The sequence below is a fragment of the Diospyros lotus genome, chromosome 4, assembly GCF_014633365.1.
Source record: "Diospyros lotus cultivar Yz01 chromosome 4, ASM1463336v1, whole genome shotgun sequence".
Taxonomy (NCBI): domain Eukaryota; kingdom Viridiplantae; phylum Streptophyta; class Magnoliopsida; order Ericales; family Ebenaceae; genus Diospyros; species Diospyros lotus.
In genome coordinates, this window is record NC_068341.1 from 296485 (window position 1) to 314586 (window position 18102).

The window sequence follows — 18102 nt, forward strand, 5'->3', positions numbered from 1 at the left end:
AGTATCTAAAAAGAAATCCAGGTGAGGAGCTATACTTTAAGAAAACAGAAAATAGAGGAATAGATGTGTTCACTAATGCAGATTGGGCTGGTTCCATAAGTGACCAACGATCTACAACAAGCTATTGTTCCTATGTTTAGGGAAACCTTGTTACATGGAGGAGCAAAAAACAGTCAGTGGTGGCAAGAAGCAGTGTTGAAGCAGAATATCGGGCCATGTCTCATGGAATATGTGAAGGAATATGGCTTATGAGGCTGCTAAGGGAGCTAAACATGCAACTCAGTATGTCTATGAGAGTATTATGTGATAACAAGGCCACAATAAGTATTGCAAAAAATCCAGTCCATCATGATCGAACCAAGCACATAGAATTAGATCGACACTTCATTAAAGAAAAGGTGGAAGCAGGTATAGTGAACTTAACTTATATTCCAACAGTGTCTCAAACTGTGGATATTCTAACAAAGGCACTGCCGAGACAGACCTTTGAGAAACTGAAGTCCAAGCTGGATGCTTGATATACACAACCCAGCTTGAGGGGGAGTGTAGAATTCCAACTATGCATCACAATGTCCTACATGCTTTCTATCTGCTAGTTCCGTGAATGAAGAATGGGCTGCTTAGGCTTATCATCTTATTTGGAAGAAGAGCTTATCATCTTTAGAGTTATTTTATTTATCTCTTCATGTATTTTGTTTTTCTTATGAATTAATCTAGTGTATAATCTAGTCCTAAAAATTAGGAGTCCTCATCCTAATATCTAGAAGCTAAAGTCTAGGAGATTTTTTAGGAAATCTTAGCCGAAGTTTATGTATATATTGTAATCTATTCTCTTGGATTTGAGTAAGAAAAAAGGAGGAACAAGAGGTTCCAGTTTCTTCAGTTGCGTTTTATCAATTGTTCTGTATGGTCTTGGTGGTTGACATTAAGCATCATAATACCTGTCCTTATATTTTTCTTTTTTGCTCTCTCACAGATAAATGCTTGCAATGGATACTACTGTGATGGTTTTAGGCCTAATTCTTACAAGAAACCAATATTGTGGACAGAGAACTGGGATGGATGGTATGACCAATTCATGATGTCATCGGGTTCATTCCTGCTCATTCAAATTTTTTAATTTTGCATTTTTTTATTAAGGGACCTATCTATTGAAAGCTTGCCCCATATGCTAGTGTTTACATTGGTAGCATTAGATTAAATTGTAGATAAGCAAAATATGCATGCAATTGTCTTCTCCAAAATAACCTTGTAAAGCCTCATTAAATTAAAGACATTTGCATTTTTCTTGAAATATTCTCAGATGTTTCAACGACCGAGACATCCTAAGAATCTAGGAAACAAGATCTCCAATGTTTTGTAAATAGTAGATCAAACCACTCATCCATTGAAATTCTGCTCTTTTTGGTAAGTGCCACGAAGGTTCTTCTGGATATACATTAATTACATTTCTGGGTTAGTTTTTGTAATTTTGGTTATCCTTTTCTATCTGAATAGTTTCTTGCACTTGTCGGTATACTGATGAAGTTTCCATTATTTATTCTTTGTGGTATGACTTATATGAAAGTGTTTTTTTTTTACTTCTTTTTTATTTTTCTTGATGGAGCACTGAAATCTGATCGTATAGGAGAAGATTTACTAGTATGTAAAACTATTTGGTAAGAGTCTATTGTTGACAAAATGCATTGAATTCCTCCATTCTGTCCTTTGCTGTTTCTTTCTTCTGTGTATGATACTGTTAAAAATGATTTCATTTCAATGTAATTTAAGCCAAACTATATTGCTAGAAGTTGATGGAAGCTGAATTCATCCTTTAAATTCTTTCCAAAGGTATACAAAATGGGGTGGAAGGTTGCCACATCGACCTGCTGAAGACATTGCATTTGCAGTTGCTCGTTTCTTTGAACGTGGAGGGAGCTTTCAGAATTATTATATGGTACTATAAACTAAATTGTTTAAGTGCATTTAATAGCATGTATTCTAAATATAGTAGCATTAGATATTGAATCTGTGCTTCGGATCTGTGAACATTTTTATACGTTCAGCAGCTTGTCGCCAGCTGATCTTCAACAGATGTTGGGTTTTGGTTCCGCTGATCTTCAACACATGTTGGGATTAAACAAGTTTCCTTTTCTGGAATGTTTGAAATTAGTTACTACCTAAAGTTGCTTTACTCCTGACATTGGCTCAGAAGACAATACAATGCAAGGGGCATGACCTATCAATGAAAACAAGAGACAGCAGTAATGAAAGACTCCTCAGGGGGCTATTATCTTTCTTCTAGTCCAATCTATGAAAAAACCATATTTACTTGGTAATCCTTGATTACCAACTAAAAATGTGCCAATGGTGCACAATTTTATCTGTAACTTATAATCTAAGGGGCAGGATTGAAGCACAACCACAGCACCAGCTCCTACATATATGAAGTTTGAATAGATGATTCATCCTTAGATCGTCATGGTCCTGTATCATTTTGGATGTTGTTCAAGCTGATTTTCTTTTTTAGTTATTATTTTGGTTAACTCTAAAAGGATAGAAAGCTAGAAAGTCTACACGGTGAGATGAGAACATTGAAACATAATCCAAGAATAATCTTCAAAAAGGCCTATCTTTTGAAGGGTGATGGTGACACGCTGATAGGGATATTTTGATGAAGTTTCCTATTTTGATTTCAGAGATTAGGTTTAGATTAGGTTATATCTTATTATCTTATTTTGTTATATTTTAGGTAGGTTTATCTTTCCATTTTTTATCTTATCGAGTTATAGTTATGATAGGATTTGGATTCATAATCATATTATAGTTAGGATTAGATTTTGCCTATAAATAAGGCACCCACTGCATTCTCATATTCATTCCTTTGATTATTGAATACAAGTGATATCATTTCTTTCTCTCCTGGTTATTGTCTCTCGACTCTACTTGTTTTTTAAGCTTCTTCTTCTTCCCCTACTTTCTTCTCCAATTGTTTGATTATTCCGCATCCATATTGACTTCCAAATGCATGGTTTTCCTGATTTGTTGTTGCAGTTTTTTGGTGGAACAAACTTTGGGCGGACTTCTGGGGGACCAAATTATATTACTAGTTATGATTATGATGCTCCACTTGATGAATATGGTAGGTAAGCCTTACTTAAATGAGCAACGTAACCCCAACCAAGCATAGGTGGGGTTGGTTAAAAACAATTGTTGGTTGATGTATTAACACTTAAATGTACATGTTTCATTTTGTTTATTATTCACATCTCTGTTGATGATGTTCCCTTCTACTTCTCTGTTTTTGGCTGTTTTTCTTTTTTCCCACACAGGATTACTAAGACAGCCTAAATGGGGCCACCTAAGGGATCTGCATGCTGCTATAAAGCTCTGTGAACCAGCTCTAGTTGCTGTTGATTCACCTCATTACCTTAAATTGGGACCAAAACAGGAGGTTTTCTCTCAGCTTCTTCCTAGCTTCTTAAACTGGGACCAAAACAGTGTGATATGCCTGACTGTTGGCTAAATTGTTTTCTGTCTGGGAATCTCAATAACTTTCTTCTAATTGCTATGATATTGAGTCCAAGTTGTCTGTCAACTGTCTATGTTCTTGTTAAGTTTCTTAGGGCTGTACAGTTATGGAAAATATGCCTTGTTTTCTGGAAGTCTTTTTCACACAGAGATGTATAGTTATGGAAAATGGGCCTCGTTTTGAAAACATGTCCAAAAGAGCAAGGGGCTGTTTTGTTGCGGAAAACAACCCGAGTTTCCTGGAAAATTACTCCACAGAAAATGAAAAACTAGAAACTTGTTCAAATACAAAAATTTTCCAAGTAGAGACTGAAGATTTTGAAAGCGCGGTTCTCAAAATTGTATTAAAGTTGGAAAACTCCTTAAATGAGTTTTCCAAATTTTCTTTACTAATTTGGAGATTGTACGATGCGGTTCTCTAAATTTTTTTTGTTTGGATAGTCTCCATTCTCTTCTTTAATGCAAGTTACACAAGTTTTCCAAATCTCTCTTATCTTTTATGAACATATGTTCCAAATTTTGAATTGAAAATTATTTTCTGTTCTTCTAACATTTGAATGCAATTTTCAAATTTTCTATGGAAAATGAAAACTAGAGATTTTTTAGAAAATTAGAGATAGAAAACTGGAAATCATTACACAACTAAACAACCCCCAAATTTTCCAAACTGAAAGCAGGAAACTCTGTTTTTCAGTTTTCAAATTTATACCGACTGTTAGGAAACATCTTTAGGATTTTTTTACTGTTCCCTTAAAAAAAAGAGGTGTTTTTCAAATAGAATACAGGAGTTTTCTAATTGTATGTATAAATTTGGATGTTTTCCCGTTTTCATATGCTTTTTAACAGTAGGTATAAATTTGGAAAACTGGAGAATTAAGTTTTCTACTTTTTGTCTAAAAATTCTCATTTGAACACAATTACCCACTTTTTCGTTTTTGTGGAATTTTTTTCCCCAGAAAACAGGGCTTGTTTTCCACATCTGAATAGCTCCTTGCCTTTTGTTGTAAATAGTTCTTTTTCTTTGTTTCAATGGCGACGTTTGTTTAGGAAATGGGTGTGATTTGTGAACTTGTTTCTTCTACATCATTTAGTGATCTCATAGCAGCAAATGCATCATTATCATGCTAGAAAAGGCAAGGAATGGACTAAAAATAGTCTGTAGATTTACCCTTTCCAAATTGCAATGTAATCAAATCTTCTATGAATGTTTTTCTGTTCAGACATCCAATGGGAATGAAAAAATGATCTTATTTAGCAGGATTTCTGTGTTTTTCTTTGGTACTATAAAATGTCTAAAAGTATAAATTAAAATGAAATGACAAGTACACTGTAAGTGGAAAACACAGTTTCCCCAGGACATTCAAACCTGGTTTTGTGGTACTCAATGTAAAATATCTATTTGGTCTTTCAGTTGTTTGACACACGTACTGGAAATCTTTCATTGTTTTGGGCAGAGGAAACTTTATTTCTTGGTATTTATCTTACTGTTATAGAAAAATGCCAGTCAAGCTGACCCCGGCTTGTGGGATTAAGACGTGATTGTTGTTGCTATTGTAGAACAATGCCATTAAAATTCCTTTCTCTGCCCTGAATGTATTTTTAATGTAGATTTCTTAGAAAGTAATGTTCTTGATATGACTAACTTCAGGCTCACGTGTACGGTAGAAGTGTTAATAGGGAAGGTCAGGCCCTACTTTGGTCAGGAAATAAAAGAAGCTGCTCAGCCTTCATTGCAAATATTGATGAACATAATGTGGCTGTTGTTAAATTCTTGGGTCAAGTGTATACTTTACCGCCGTGGTCAGTGAGTATATTACCAGACTGCAGGAACACGGCTTTCAACACTGCCAAGGTTACCAGACTGCAGTAATATTCTGTTACTAAATCTTTATTTGCATGATATGAGTGTTACTGTTATCTTTGAATAGGTTATCAGCTTTGAATTATAACCATGCTATGAAATAATCCTGCTTCTGGTACTTGCTAGAAGATGTGTAGATAGATTCTTTGCGATTTTTCTAAGGTACTTCCCATCCTTTCTATATTTCGTGCAGGTTGGGGCACAGACTTCCATTAAGAAAATGGAATTCACTTTACCTCTCTCTACAACTGTTTCTGTTCCTAGACAATCACCGGGAGAGGATGAAACTTTCTATATCTCAAATACTTGGATGACTGTTAAAGAGCCAATTGGTGCATGGGGTGCAGACAATTTCACTGCCCAAGGAATATTGGAGCATCTAAATGTGACAAAAGATCGGTCTGATTACTTGTGGTGTATGATAAGGTACATCTTTATCTGAATGTTACAGCTGAATCCAGTAAGATCAATGTTAGCATTCGGAGAATTCAAGGTGATATGAGTTTCCTAAAATCAGTTAAGGGAATCTTGCCTAAACCAGTCTTGGGAAACTCTCCTAAATATACAGCTGCTATTCTTTCCTATTGTATAGTTTCCTATTGTGTATAGTGTCACGAACCTAGGGTTCGTGATAGGTTAAAAGAGGAATTGGGGAAGAAAATCAGATTGAAGGAAGGGAGAAATCAGTAGAAAGATGGAGAGATATTAAGAGAAAGAGAGGGAGAAATAGAAGAATAGAAGAAAGAGGAAGAAGAACGAGAGAGAAAGAGTGGAATATTAGAGAGAAATAGTATTCAATTCATTGATTCTGGATGCCCTCTTCCTATAGCTGAGGCAATATATATATAGCCTCATTTAGCTATCAGACAAAGCTCTCTAACCAACTAAGCTACAAGACAAAAAGGGAAAATAACAAAATAACAACACCCATGTGCTGTAACAGAAATAGCTCATAACCAACTAAGGTAACTAATTACATTATTGCCCTTCTAATTATTCCTTGGGTCATGACATATAGATCTATAGTTTCCTATTGCATAGATTGATTGCTTTCCTTTTATGTAAATACCTCTTAGATTGATTGCTTTTCTTTTTATGTAGAACCTCTTCTATAAAAGAAGAGCCCATGTAATTAGATTCATAACAGAATAGAAACAGAATTTTTATTCCATTGTTTTCAATCAAAATGTTAGGCAGAAGTATCCTTCTCTGCATTGGTGAATTCATTTCAGTTTATAGTTTTTGTTTCTTATCAATTCAAATGTTAATGGACAAAACAAAACGGATGGAACCAACTAGAGGAAAAAGGGTCCACGTAACCATCAGACATCCATTTAATCCTTCTATTTGTAACAGTAGGAATTGGATCTCTCTCAGAGCAATAGGATTCCTATTAAAGGGTCCTCAATATGGAGTTCAAAAGAATGAGACAGGATTCCCTTTCCAACCCTTGATTGCAGTATGCCAAACACTTCTCTTATATATTAACTGCTTCAGATGATTGCATCCACTCTTTTCAGCAAGCAAAAGAAAACAACAATGACAACAACTAAGCCTTAATCCCATAAAGTAGGGTTGACTACCCGTATTCTAGCTTGTCAATCATTTCTATTTAGGTAAATTACACTTGACACCCTTGAGGTTTGGTATAAATATAGGGAGTACCCCTTGTTTTTTAGAAATTATGTTGACTACCCCTATTGTTCAAGTGTTTTATTAGATTACCCCTAAGGTTAGATTTATGTTATTTGGGGTACCCTTGAAGTTTTATAAGTTACATGGATCTCATAAAAATATTTTTGACCAAGAGGAGGTATGTGTAATTTCCACAATGTGGAGGTACACTGTAATTTAGTGAAAGTTCAGGGGTCTTTGGTGTAATTTACTCTTTCTAATTTTTTCTTTTATCTTTTGCAAGTCGATTGTATATTATGTTTTCCTAAGAGTTATCCAACAAAGTTCTTTAGTCTTCATATACCTGTTTTACTAAACTTTTTCCATTTCATCCAATATCCTCATAGGTTCTTCTATTGGTGTTCAAACCATCTTAAACATGTCTTGTGTATCTTATTTTTAATATGGACCAGTCCTCCTTCCATATTAGGGATAATCTTATTTCTAATTTTGTCTTCCCTTGTGTGGCCATACATCCTATAACATCCTTAACTCAATTTTGCTCTTATTTTGCGTGTATTGATCCTTAACCACCCAACATTTCATACAATACTATAGAGCTAGTGTTATATCCATCCAATAAAACTTCTCTTTTAAATCTAAAAGGAGTTTTGTAATTGCATAAGGTGTCCCTAGTGCACAAGGCTCCCCACCTTACAAGGGTTGGGAATGGTTGTTTTTGTACACAGCATCACCTTGCTTTGCAAATAAGGTATTTCCACAATTTGCACCCATGACCTTCTAGTCATAAAGGTGCAACCTTCTGTTTGTTACCAAGGCTTGCCTACCAAAATTTATGATTGCATAAAATGTTGAAAACAAATCTTCACTTTAATCACATTACCTGGTTTTGTAAATAACATCCTCAATAATTTATGTCTTTTAGATAATTGATTTGAGATGTTTAAACTCATTTTTTCTTGAAATAATTTGAATATTCAAGTCTTACCAGAACATAATCCACCAAAACAATTTTATTTGCGAATCACATATTTCAAAGAAACTCATTCTTGGATGTGCTTAGTGAGTTCTTCCAATTTCAAGAATAAAGATATATATCATTGACTTAATCTAATTGTGATTAGAAAAGCTCCAATGTCTCTTTTACAAGTCCTAACACATGCTTTTTTCTCCCCTTGAACCCATCTTTAATAATCTATTAGTTATAACAAACTCCCTTACTTCCTAAAAGCCTTCACAAGATTACTTTGAAGACTCTGTCTCAAGTTCTCTTAAGTCTTTGTACTCCATATATAAATTATTCTATTTATTTTCTGACATGTTGTCTCGGCAAGTAGATAGCTTAAATTATTGACTTATATAAAACATAATTAGTTTTTGGATATGTTGGTTATCTTTTTAACTTTGCCTGTGGATTCCGATTTATAACTAGTCCCAGGCTCAAGTAAAGGATGAGGGTTGTGTTAGATAGTTGAAAACCATCATAAAACTCATCAAATCAAATAACATGAATCCTAGACAAATAAGCAAATAGTTGGTGTGTAACTGTTTTAGCAACATGTTACATCACCTAGTGTGGTGACAAATGAGCTAGGGCCACTTATTGGTGCTCTGATATAGTGTTAAAGTTGCAACGTTTCTTGCATTTTTATGAATGAATGCTAGTAAAGAAGTTAGTCTTGTTGGTCCCTTGATAGACGATGGCCACTCAAGGGGGGGGGGGGGGGGGGGTGTTGAATTGAGTGATAAAAACTTATTAAACCGAATTCTTCCCTTTTCAAATTCTTGAGCTTTTCTTATATAAAGAAAATACTTGTTATAAATATATATGTTGTTTGAGAGTGATAACAATATAAATACACAAATAACTACAATATTAACATAAGATATATATAGTGGTTCGGTGTCTCCAACACCTACGTCCATTCTCTCAAGGTCAACCTGACACTTGAGGTTCCACTACAACCACACCTAGGTTTTCCAGCAAGCTCACCTAGGAAACTTTTACACAATACCAAGGTTTTCCCCTTAACTCGCCTCGAAAACTAATACAAGACACCTAGATTATAACGGGTTCTAGGATGCCACTAAGAATTCACAATTACTACAAATAAATCCTATGTCCAAACAACCTTGGACTGAAATGGAATTAAACACAATGATATTACAAGGCAAATATAAATAATACAAGAGTTACCAATAAGAAGCAAACTTTTTCTTCCTTGCCTTAGGCTCAAAATGATGTATCTTTAACACTTGGGACTTGGATTGCTTTTCTTGAGTGCTTGAGAGTGTGTTTAGAAAGATTGATCTTGGTCGTGCATTCCTTTTCTCCAGATTTCTCCTTTTCCTTTTATAGATTTGGCTTCCAACAGCTTTTTTAATGGTTAAAAAATCCGACCGTTGGAGTCTGGAAGTCAACTATTCTAACTGATAATCGACTCCGCAACACCCACAGTCGACTCTCATTGGACTGTAACGGTCGATTCTCATTAGCCTGTAACGGTCAACTCTAGATGCCGACAGTCAACTCTCATTAGCCTACAGTCGACTAGCCAAAACCTGCTCTCAGCTACCTCAACTCTGCATAACCCACAGTTGATTGTCCCTCACCGGGAGTCGACTCTCAGTCCAGATTTTCAGAAAAATTAGATTTGCTTAATTATACAATCCATGATATGTATACATTACAACATATTTACATTTTAAAAAAGGGGGAGAAGTATGTAGTGAGGGGGAGGTATGCCAAAGGGGGAGGTAAGTTGTAAGGGGGAAAGGAAAAATGTTTTCTCAAAAATGGTCTTTCATTAAAAAATCTTGGCTCATGTTTTTCAAAAAAAATATTTTAGTTAGGGAAAGCAATTAGTACAAAACTTAGGGGGAGTTGGTTTGCAAAAATATTTTCATAAAATTATAGTATTTTTGTCATCATCAAAAAGAGGGAGATTATTGAGCCAAATTGCTCCAATCAACTATTTTGATGTTTAACAAAACATAATTTTAGTAAAACTATTTTTGGTATTTTTAAATCTCCTAATAGAATTTTGATATGTCTTATAGTGGAAAACATATTTTAAGTATTATAGTATTTTGTGTATCAAAATGAACCAATAAATGCTATTTTTTTAAGTCTGGAAGATTAACGCATTATAAGGGGATATATAAAAAAATATTTTCTTTTTGAAAAACTATCTCCCAATATTTTGATAGCTAATACTCATTGTTGTTAAAATGATTTCTAATGAATTTTTTAAGAAATAGAAGGTATGTATTTTGAGGGTGGTAAAATCGCTAAATTTCGAATTTGTTCTAAAACTAAAATTCTAAAAAATCCACATTTTCTTTAATTTATATTTTACCTTCCATTTACTAAGAGAGTACCCCCTATTTGGATTCAATAAAAATATCTAAAAAATCAAAATCCATAACAATAAGAAAATAAAATTTTAGTTTTAGAACAAATTCGAAATTTAGCGATTTTACTACCCCCAAAATACACACCTTTTATTTCTTGAAAAATTCATTAAAAATTATTTTAACAACAATGAATATTAGCTATCAAAATACCGAGAGATAGTTTTTCAAAAAGAAAATATTTTCTTATATGTCCCCTTATAATGCGCTAATCTTCCAGACTTAGAAAAATAGCATTTCTTGGTTCATTTTGATACACAAAATACTATAATACTTAAAATATGTTTTCCACCATAAAACATATCAAAATTCTATTAGGGGATTTAAAAATATCAAAAATAGTTTTACTAAAATTATGTTTTGTTAAACATCAAAATACACAATAGGTTGATTGGAGCAATTTTGCTCAACAAGTCTAGGATCATAGATTAAAGATTGGATCATGGAATATCAGGAGGAAAATCTATGAAACTAGTGAGGAATGATGAGTGGCAAAAAAATTTAATATTATGTGCTTTCTAGAAATGGGATGGATTAGAGAGAAGGCTAAAATGTTGACATAATCTAGATATAAACTTTGGTACGTTGGGAAGGATCAGGCAAGGAATGGAGTGGGGATTATGATGGATAAGACTTTAAAGGATGGGTAGTGGATGTGAAGAGAATAGGACACATGATTATTGTAGCTAAGGTTGTTCTAAGATAAGTGGTTATGAATATCATTAGTAAACATGGAAAACAAATTGGGTTAGGCGAGGAGATAAACACAAAATTTTGGGAAGATTTAGAGGGGTTGATACAAGAAATACCTAGAGGAGAGGATCATGATAAGACGTGACTTAAATGGTCATGCAAGTAGAAAATAGAATGGATGAGATGGGCATGGAGGTTACGGATTTAGAGAAAGAAATAATGAGGTTAAAGCTATTATGGATTTTTCCATGGCATAAGAGCATATTATAGTCAACACTAAGTCTAAAATGGCTTATCAACTACCCCAAATAGAGATTCTACCAGTAGACCAGGTCTGTAGGGAGAAGAGGTCCTACCTATAGACCAATCTCTTAACACACTACCATACTTATATATGATCACTCTCCTCCATGTCCCATCTGGTCCCTGAGAAAAGCTCCACAGCCACTTATCAAGCAGTGCTTTGTTTAAAAGACCCAGCCATGCTTCAGGGGACCAATGTAAGGCAATCTTTGCATACATGATAAGATTTTCAGTTCTCATGTCTGTTTACCTAAGATATTTTTTCAGCAAACCTCTCCTTTCTATACCATGAATAAGTCACTTCCCCTTTTCTAGATAGGTTAACATTTTATAACTCATTTAATGTATAAGCTTTTCTAGCGGATGCCTCTTCATTATTTTTGACTGCAGAGTATATGTGTCCAATGATGACATCTTATTTTGGGAGAAAAGTTCAACTGAGCCAGCTCTTGTAATTGATAGCATGCGTGACTTGGTGCGCATATTCATAAATGGAAGACTTACAGGTATATTTAGTTTCATTTTTGTATCCCTTGCAGCATTCTCTTCTTTCTAGGACGAAGTTTGCTCATTAAACAAGCTCATTGTGGCTTTAAATGTGTGTGTGTGTGTGTGTGTGTATTCACACGCTCTTGCATATGATCCCAGCTGACTTGATCCTAAATCTCCACCGGATTTTGGTCAAGCATTCTCTTCTATCTGGCCTAGGTTAATTGTTCTATGATGATTGTGAAATAATCCTGAAGAATAGGTGCCAAAATTGATTTATGAAAGCCAGTAATACTTTGATACCTTGAAACACAAAATTATGGGCTGCTTCACTTTTTTATGCCATTGAAATAGGAAGCTGATTCTTTTGGTTTTATTTGTTTGCGTGGATGTAGAAAGATATCCAGACAAACACATACAAACCAGTAGCATATCAATGGAAACGAATTAAATTGTATTATCTTTGTTTCATGCCTCTTGCTGTACAATCTCCTAGTATCTGGTATGTTTTTGTGTGGATAATTGAAATATGCATTTATGCCTATAGGAAAGTTCGTTCTTAATATGTCATCTGTCTTTTGGATGTGAAGGCAGTGCAGCTGGCCATTGGATCAAGGTCAATCAGCACATTCAGTTTGTACAAGGATACAATGATTTAGTGTTATTATCCGAGACAGTTGGGCTGCAGGTAATTCATATGTAGGGCTTGATTTAAATTCCATACAACTGTCCTCACCTAGTGGGATTAGGGCTTGCAATGGTGATGATGATGATGATGATGAGTGTGTTATATCTCCAACACTACAGTCTTTTCATGAACTTTATTTCCAATAAGACGTATAGTTCTATAAATCACAATGTATCATATTTGCTATGGTTTGAGTATATTCTGGCATTTGCTTCTTCCTTGAAAGCTTACTGATAATATCCTGGTTGGAGCCGGATTTTAGTTGGAGCCTGATAATATCATAGTTGATTTAGATAACAACCAACTGGTTACACTATAATCTAGTAATTTAACTTTGCTAGACTACATTACTTTGAACCCCAAATTTGATTTTTTAGAAATTTACAACTAAAACATCTAGTGTACAGAAGTATTACTTTTCTTCCAAATAAATAAATTAGAACCCGTTGAAAAAATTAGAGTTGGGAGTTTTTTCTATTGCAGAAGTGACCACCACAGAGAGGAAAACTTCTTTAGTGACTAAGATTCTGGTGGCTTCTTGTTGACTTGAAAATAAGTAATAGCTTATTGAATTTGATTTTAAGCCTATTTTCATTTTTTATGGTTGCCATTGTCAATAATATATATGTTATATGTGAATAATATGTCATTGGTAGAAGTTCCTTTTGCTGCTGTATACATTAGGTAGATGCCATCAAGAAAAAGATGATTTCACAATAATTCTCTCTGGTCAAAAATGGGAGCCATGAAGTAAATATGGTCATCAATTAACTTGAAACTCTTTAAGATGCCAGCAGGGTAACTGGACCACACTCAACTCAGGCCTGGATAGCTTCACCCATGTTTAATTATAATTAGCTCAAGCTGGTTTTTTTCCTTTTAATTGATCCAATTTTGCTCTATGAGGGCAAGCCTTGGTAGCAACCGTAAGTTGCTCCTATGTGACTAGAAAGTTGTGGAAATAGCCTCTTTGCAAAAAAGTAAAGGGGAGGTTGCCTACAAATATGACCTTCCCCCACAAACACCACACACTCCTTTGGTCATATGGTGCAAGTATTTATACTATCTTTATGCTCATAATTCTTCCATTTATTGTACAGAATTATGGTGCTTTCTATGAGAAAGATGGAGCTGGGTTTAAGGGTCAAATTAAGCTTACTGGGTTTAGAAATGGGGATATTAACCTCTCCGACTCGTTGTGGACATACCAGGTATTTTTCTATTATGTACATTTTGGTTCACTCCACTGATCATGAACTCAGCTCGTTTTTCTAATTGCAATCAGTCTCTTAGATACATAGATATATATATATATGCTTTTCTGGTTCTTAAGTGTTTTTTTTTTTTTTTCTAGTGTTAGTTTTCTTGTTCAAAAAGTGTTTATTTCCGTGATACATCATACTCTCCCTCGGAATCTACCAAGGACTTGTGTATTAGTGGCTGAGAGATTAGGATTTCATAAAGGCACTTGTTCCTACCTTGAGGGGATTTTTGCATTGACTAATCAAAGAGGAGATACCACATGAAGATAAATCAAATAAGACGAATCAACACGTTATGTATTCCTTTGCATGATTTCATACCACTAGACCTAGTATGCAACCACCATATTATAGCCCCTGGAACAACTGCATAACCTACAGAAAGAGACTCTGGTAACACCTCAAAACCAAGAACCCATGCTACACATTCTCAAGAATGAATAATCACTTGTCCTGTCTCCTGTGTCATTATCCGAGCATTAAAGAGTGCATGGTAAGCTCCCCGATATGTTATTATAAGAAAAGATATACCAATTCATTTGACATTCATGTGGCACATATTTTTATCTGGTTCACATTTGGCATGCATATTCATTATACATGTCAAAGCACGTGCCATGTGTATGATATGGCATTTCAAAAGGCGACAACTTGTGGAAGACATCAAACTTATGTGTGAGACACAGCACCGCATGGGATTCTCAATGATGATGATCTTCTGTTTTTGTTTTATTTATTTATTGTGCTCTTGATGAATGCCATGATGTCAATTGGTTTTTAAATTGTCATGGTATATGGGATTACGCTACCGTAAACACTAATACCCGTAGCCATTATGAATTGGCGTGCATGTTCAGTGGTACATTTTTGGTCCTAAACAATGAAGTAATGATCCTACATCCCAATGATGTTTTTGTAGGAGGGAAGGAAATATATATACAGGTAAAGCTTTTGGACTTAAAAACAATACAACACCCCACCAAACCTTATTCCCAATAGGTGGCATCCGCTAATGGATTATAACTTACACTTTTCATCTATCTTATGGATACCCATTATAAACCAAGTCATATCTAAATTTTCCAACCACGTTTTTCTTGGTCCTCGACCTCTTTCACCACCAATTTCTTCCATTCTGTGGACTCTCCTTACAGGAGCATCTTGGATTCAGAATACTATTCAACAAAAATAACTCAAATGAAAATTTATCTTAAACAGTGTAAACCTGCTGGCTGAAACTCCAAACATGCTCTCGGATTTTTTACAGTAAGGGTGTTTATTCCATGTGGTTCTAATGGATGGGTTTTAGTTCTTATGAGTTATGAGTAAGACCATTGATCGTTGTTCTTGTTTTACTTTGCTTGCCGGACCTCATGATAATATTTTGTCAGGCATTTTCATTGACAGATCCATTTTATCGTTAACCTATGGACAAAAAATATTGCATCTAATAGTGTGAACACTTCACTTTTTGCTACAGATTGGGCTCAATGGTGAGTTCCTGAAAATATATAGCATTGACGAAAATGAAAAGGCTGAATGGACTGATTTGACAATTGATGCAAATTCATCTACCTTCTCCTGGTTCAAGGTGAGTTTACACTTTTCAGCACTTATCTCTATGAAGACCAATATCAACAAATTGCTTTTCCTGTCTGCTTATTTGTTTATAATTCAATTCTGCTATATAACTGAAAAGGATCCGTACCACTCTTATTGTTTTAATTTCACAAATGCTAGCAGCTGCGCAGAAAATTTAGGGCGGCTTGATTTCTCAAGTTATCAGTTTTCTTTTCTTGTTTTTACTTGTGTTGGGGAAAAAGACAAAAAAAAAAAAAATGACGTTTTTTCATTTCTAAAAGAAATGGACACAGTTTTTATGTTTTGGGAAAAAATGGAAACATCAAAAATATGTTTTCATATTCATATTTTTGTTTTCGTTCGACTGACCTGCCACCCCCTTATCAACCCAACTTCCAACGACCGACTAGTCACACCATCAATGTAGCATCTGGTGGCCAACCAGCCACACACCTGTTCATCAACCAAATATCTAAAATAAAGAGTTTTTTTTAAAAATTTAATCATCATATATTAGTCATCTGATAAAATATACAATATCTTTATCAAACATCGTTTTCAGTTTTTATTTTCAAAATTTTGAAAACCGAGAACATTATCAAATGCAATGGTTTAGTTTCTATCTTTTTAGCAGGTAATGAAAACAAACAAACAAAAAATGGACATTCGAGTTAGCGTAGGAAACTGAAAGCAAAATCAAGGATGGCCTTCGTGTTCCGAAATGACTTAAATCAAATACATTTGAATTAAGGAGTTAAAGAGCCTGAGTAACCCCGGTTTGCCTAACCGCTTTCATGTGAACGATAACTTGAGCAAATTCATTTTAATGATTCACAAGGCACATTGGAAAACTCTATGAACTTCATTGCCCTTGATAGTAAGAGTTGTATCATGTCTTTTGGCATCAAAGCAAAATAAGTATAATGGATGAAGAGAAGAAGAAGAGAGTCAGATATTCATACTATCAAAAGTGTTTGTGAAAGGTCACAATTCAGAATTGTGTATGTTCATGAATGCATGTCCATAGAAACATTCTCATCTGCCTATTGATGATCTATCTTCTTATTTCCTTCTTCAGCCTCTCTTGCTGTGTAAACATTCTCTTCTCTATCAAATTATTGACTCAACATCAGCTTTTCTAGAGCATGTAACAACTTAAAGAAGTAAATGCACTCTTTTATGCATATATCTGAGTCTGTCCTCTATATTAGATTTTATCAATGAAAAAGGAAAAGAAAAGAACGTAGATCTGAAAATTACAAGGTAAACAAAAGAATTGCTAACACCTATTTACATATTGTTCCTTGTCCAAGTAGACGTACTTTGATGCCCCTGTTGGGACAGACCCAGTTGCCCTTGATTTGGGAAGCATGGGAAAAGGCCAGGCATGGGTTAATGGCCACCATATAGGAAGATACTGGACTCTGGTTTCACCAATACATGGATGTGAAAGGAATTGTGACTACCGTGGCCCTTATAATTCAGACAAGTGCACAACAAACTGTGGCCAGCCAACGCAGATCTGGTAAATTTGTATCTAGTTCTCTTTTTTACATGTAGAATAGCATGAAAGAGAAATTTGGTCCAATGTTTCTATGATTATATGAAGATAATCCTTCATATATCAAAATTCATAGGAAAGAAAGTAGACTGAAGTAAATGCAACTATTCTAACATCATAATTGTTGACAAATCTCCAGGTACCATGTACCACGATCCTGGTTACAGGCATCAAACAATTTACTTGTCATCTTTGAGGAGACTGGAGGAAACCCGTTTGAAATTTCAATAAAGTCACGTTCTACCGTTAGCATTTGTGCTCAAGTATCAGAATCCCATTATCCACCCCTTCAGTGGTGGTCCCATCCAGATGTCGTCAGTGGAAAGATATCAATAGGCGATCTGACCCCAGAACTGCATTTGCAGTGCGATGATGGGCATCAGATTTCCTCCATAGAATTTGCTAGCTATGGAACCCCTGCAGGTAGCTGCCAAAGTTTTTCCACAGGCAACTGCCATGCACCAAATTCGTTGTCTGTGGTGTCTCAGGTCAGTGGTGTATATTTTTGCTGAAAATGCTAAATATATGGAAGTTAGCAGTTGATGGCACCTATTCACAAGGTTGAGTGCATCACTATTTTAGGGCCAACTAGTGTAATTAAGTAATAGTATACCTAGTAACATTTTTAGTGCAACTACATGGCCGGGCAATTCACATGATGAAAAGCTACAGTATTTTATAAATAGCTTTCTTTAGAAGTATTGAGTTTCTTGGGGACAGCCAATATAGAAAGCTTTATGGAGCATGTAGTTGTGCAACAATTTAGTGGTGTCAAACCCAGGTGTAAACTGAGAGTTGTTGTAGACCATGAACCCTGTCCCAACTGTTGTAAAGTTCCAACTGACTTAGCATGCACTCATTTGGGTGGAGATTTACCAAGGTAGAACAGTAGCTGTTTTATCTGCCAACAAACTGATGTGTACACTATGTCAGTTGAGTGACATTTTTCCTACTCCTACTCTGGGCAGGCATGTCAAGGAAAGAATAGATGTTCAATTGGAGTCTCTAATGCTGTATTTGGAGTTGACCCTTGTCGTGGCATAGTCAAGACCTTAGCTGTCGAGGCAAGGTGCACCCCGTCAAGCACCGGTTTCACGGCAATGAT

At 35.0% G+C, this 18102-nt stretch overlaps 1 protein-coding gene across 1 annotated transcript in view; it reads left to right on the forward strand.

Moving 5' to 3' along the window:
* The window catches only part of LOC127799524 (beta-galactosidase 9), a 29555-nt gene that overhangs the window by 11263 nt on the left and 190 nt on the right, over positions 1-18102 (forward strand). The window contains 13 exon segments of the mRNA XM_052333628.1: positions 977-1065; positions 1831-1936; positions 3034-3121; positions 3312-3433; positions 5159-5362; positions 5565-5797; positions 11807-11922; positions 12496-12593; positions 13694-13804; positions 15336-15446; positions 16753-16961; positions 17137-17485; positions 17966-18100. Coding sequence (XP_052189588.1) covers positions 977-1065; positions 1831-1936; positions 3034-3121; positions 3312-3433; positions 5159-5362; positions 5565-5797; positions 11807-11922; positions 12496-12593; positions 13694-13804; positions 15336-15446; positions 16753-16961; positions 17137-17485; positions 17966-18100 — 1971 coding nt within the window.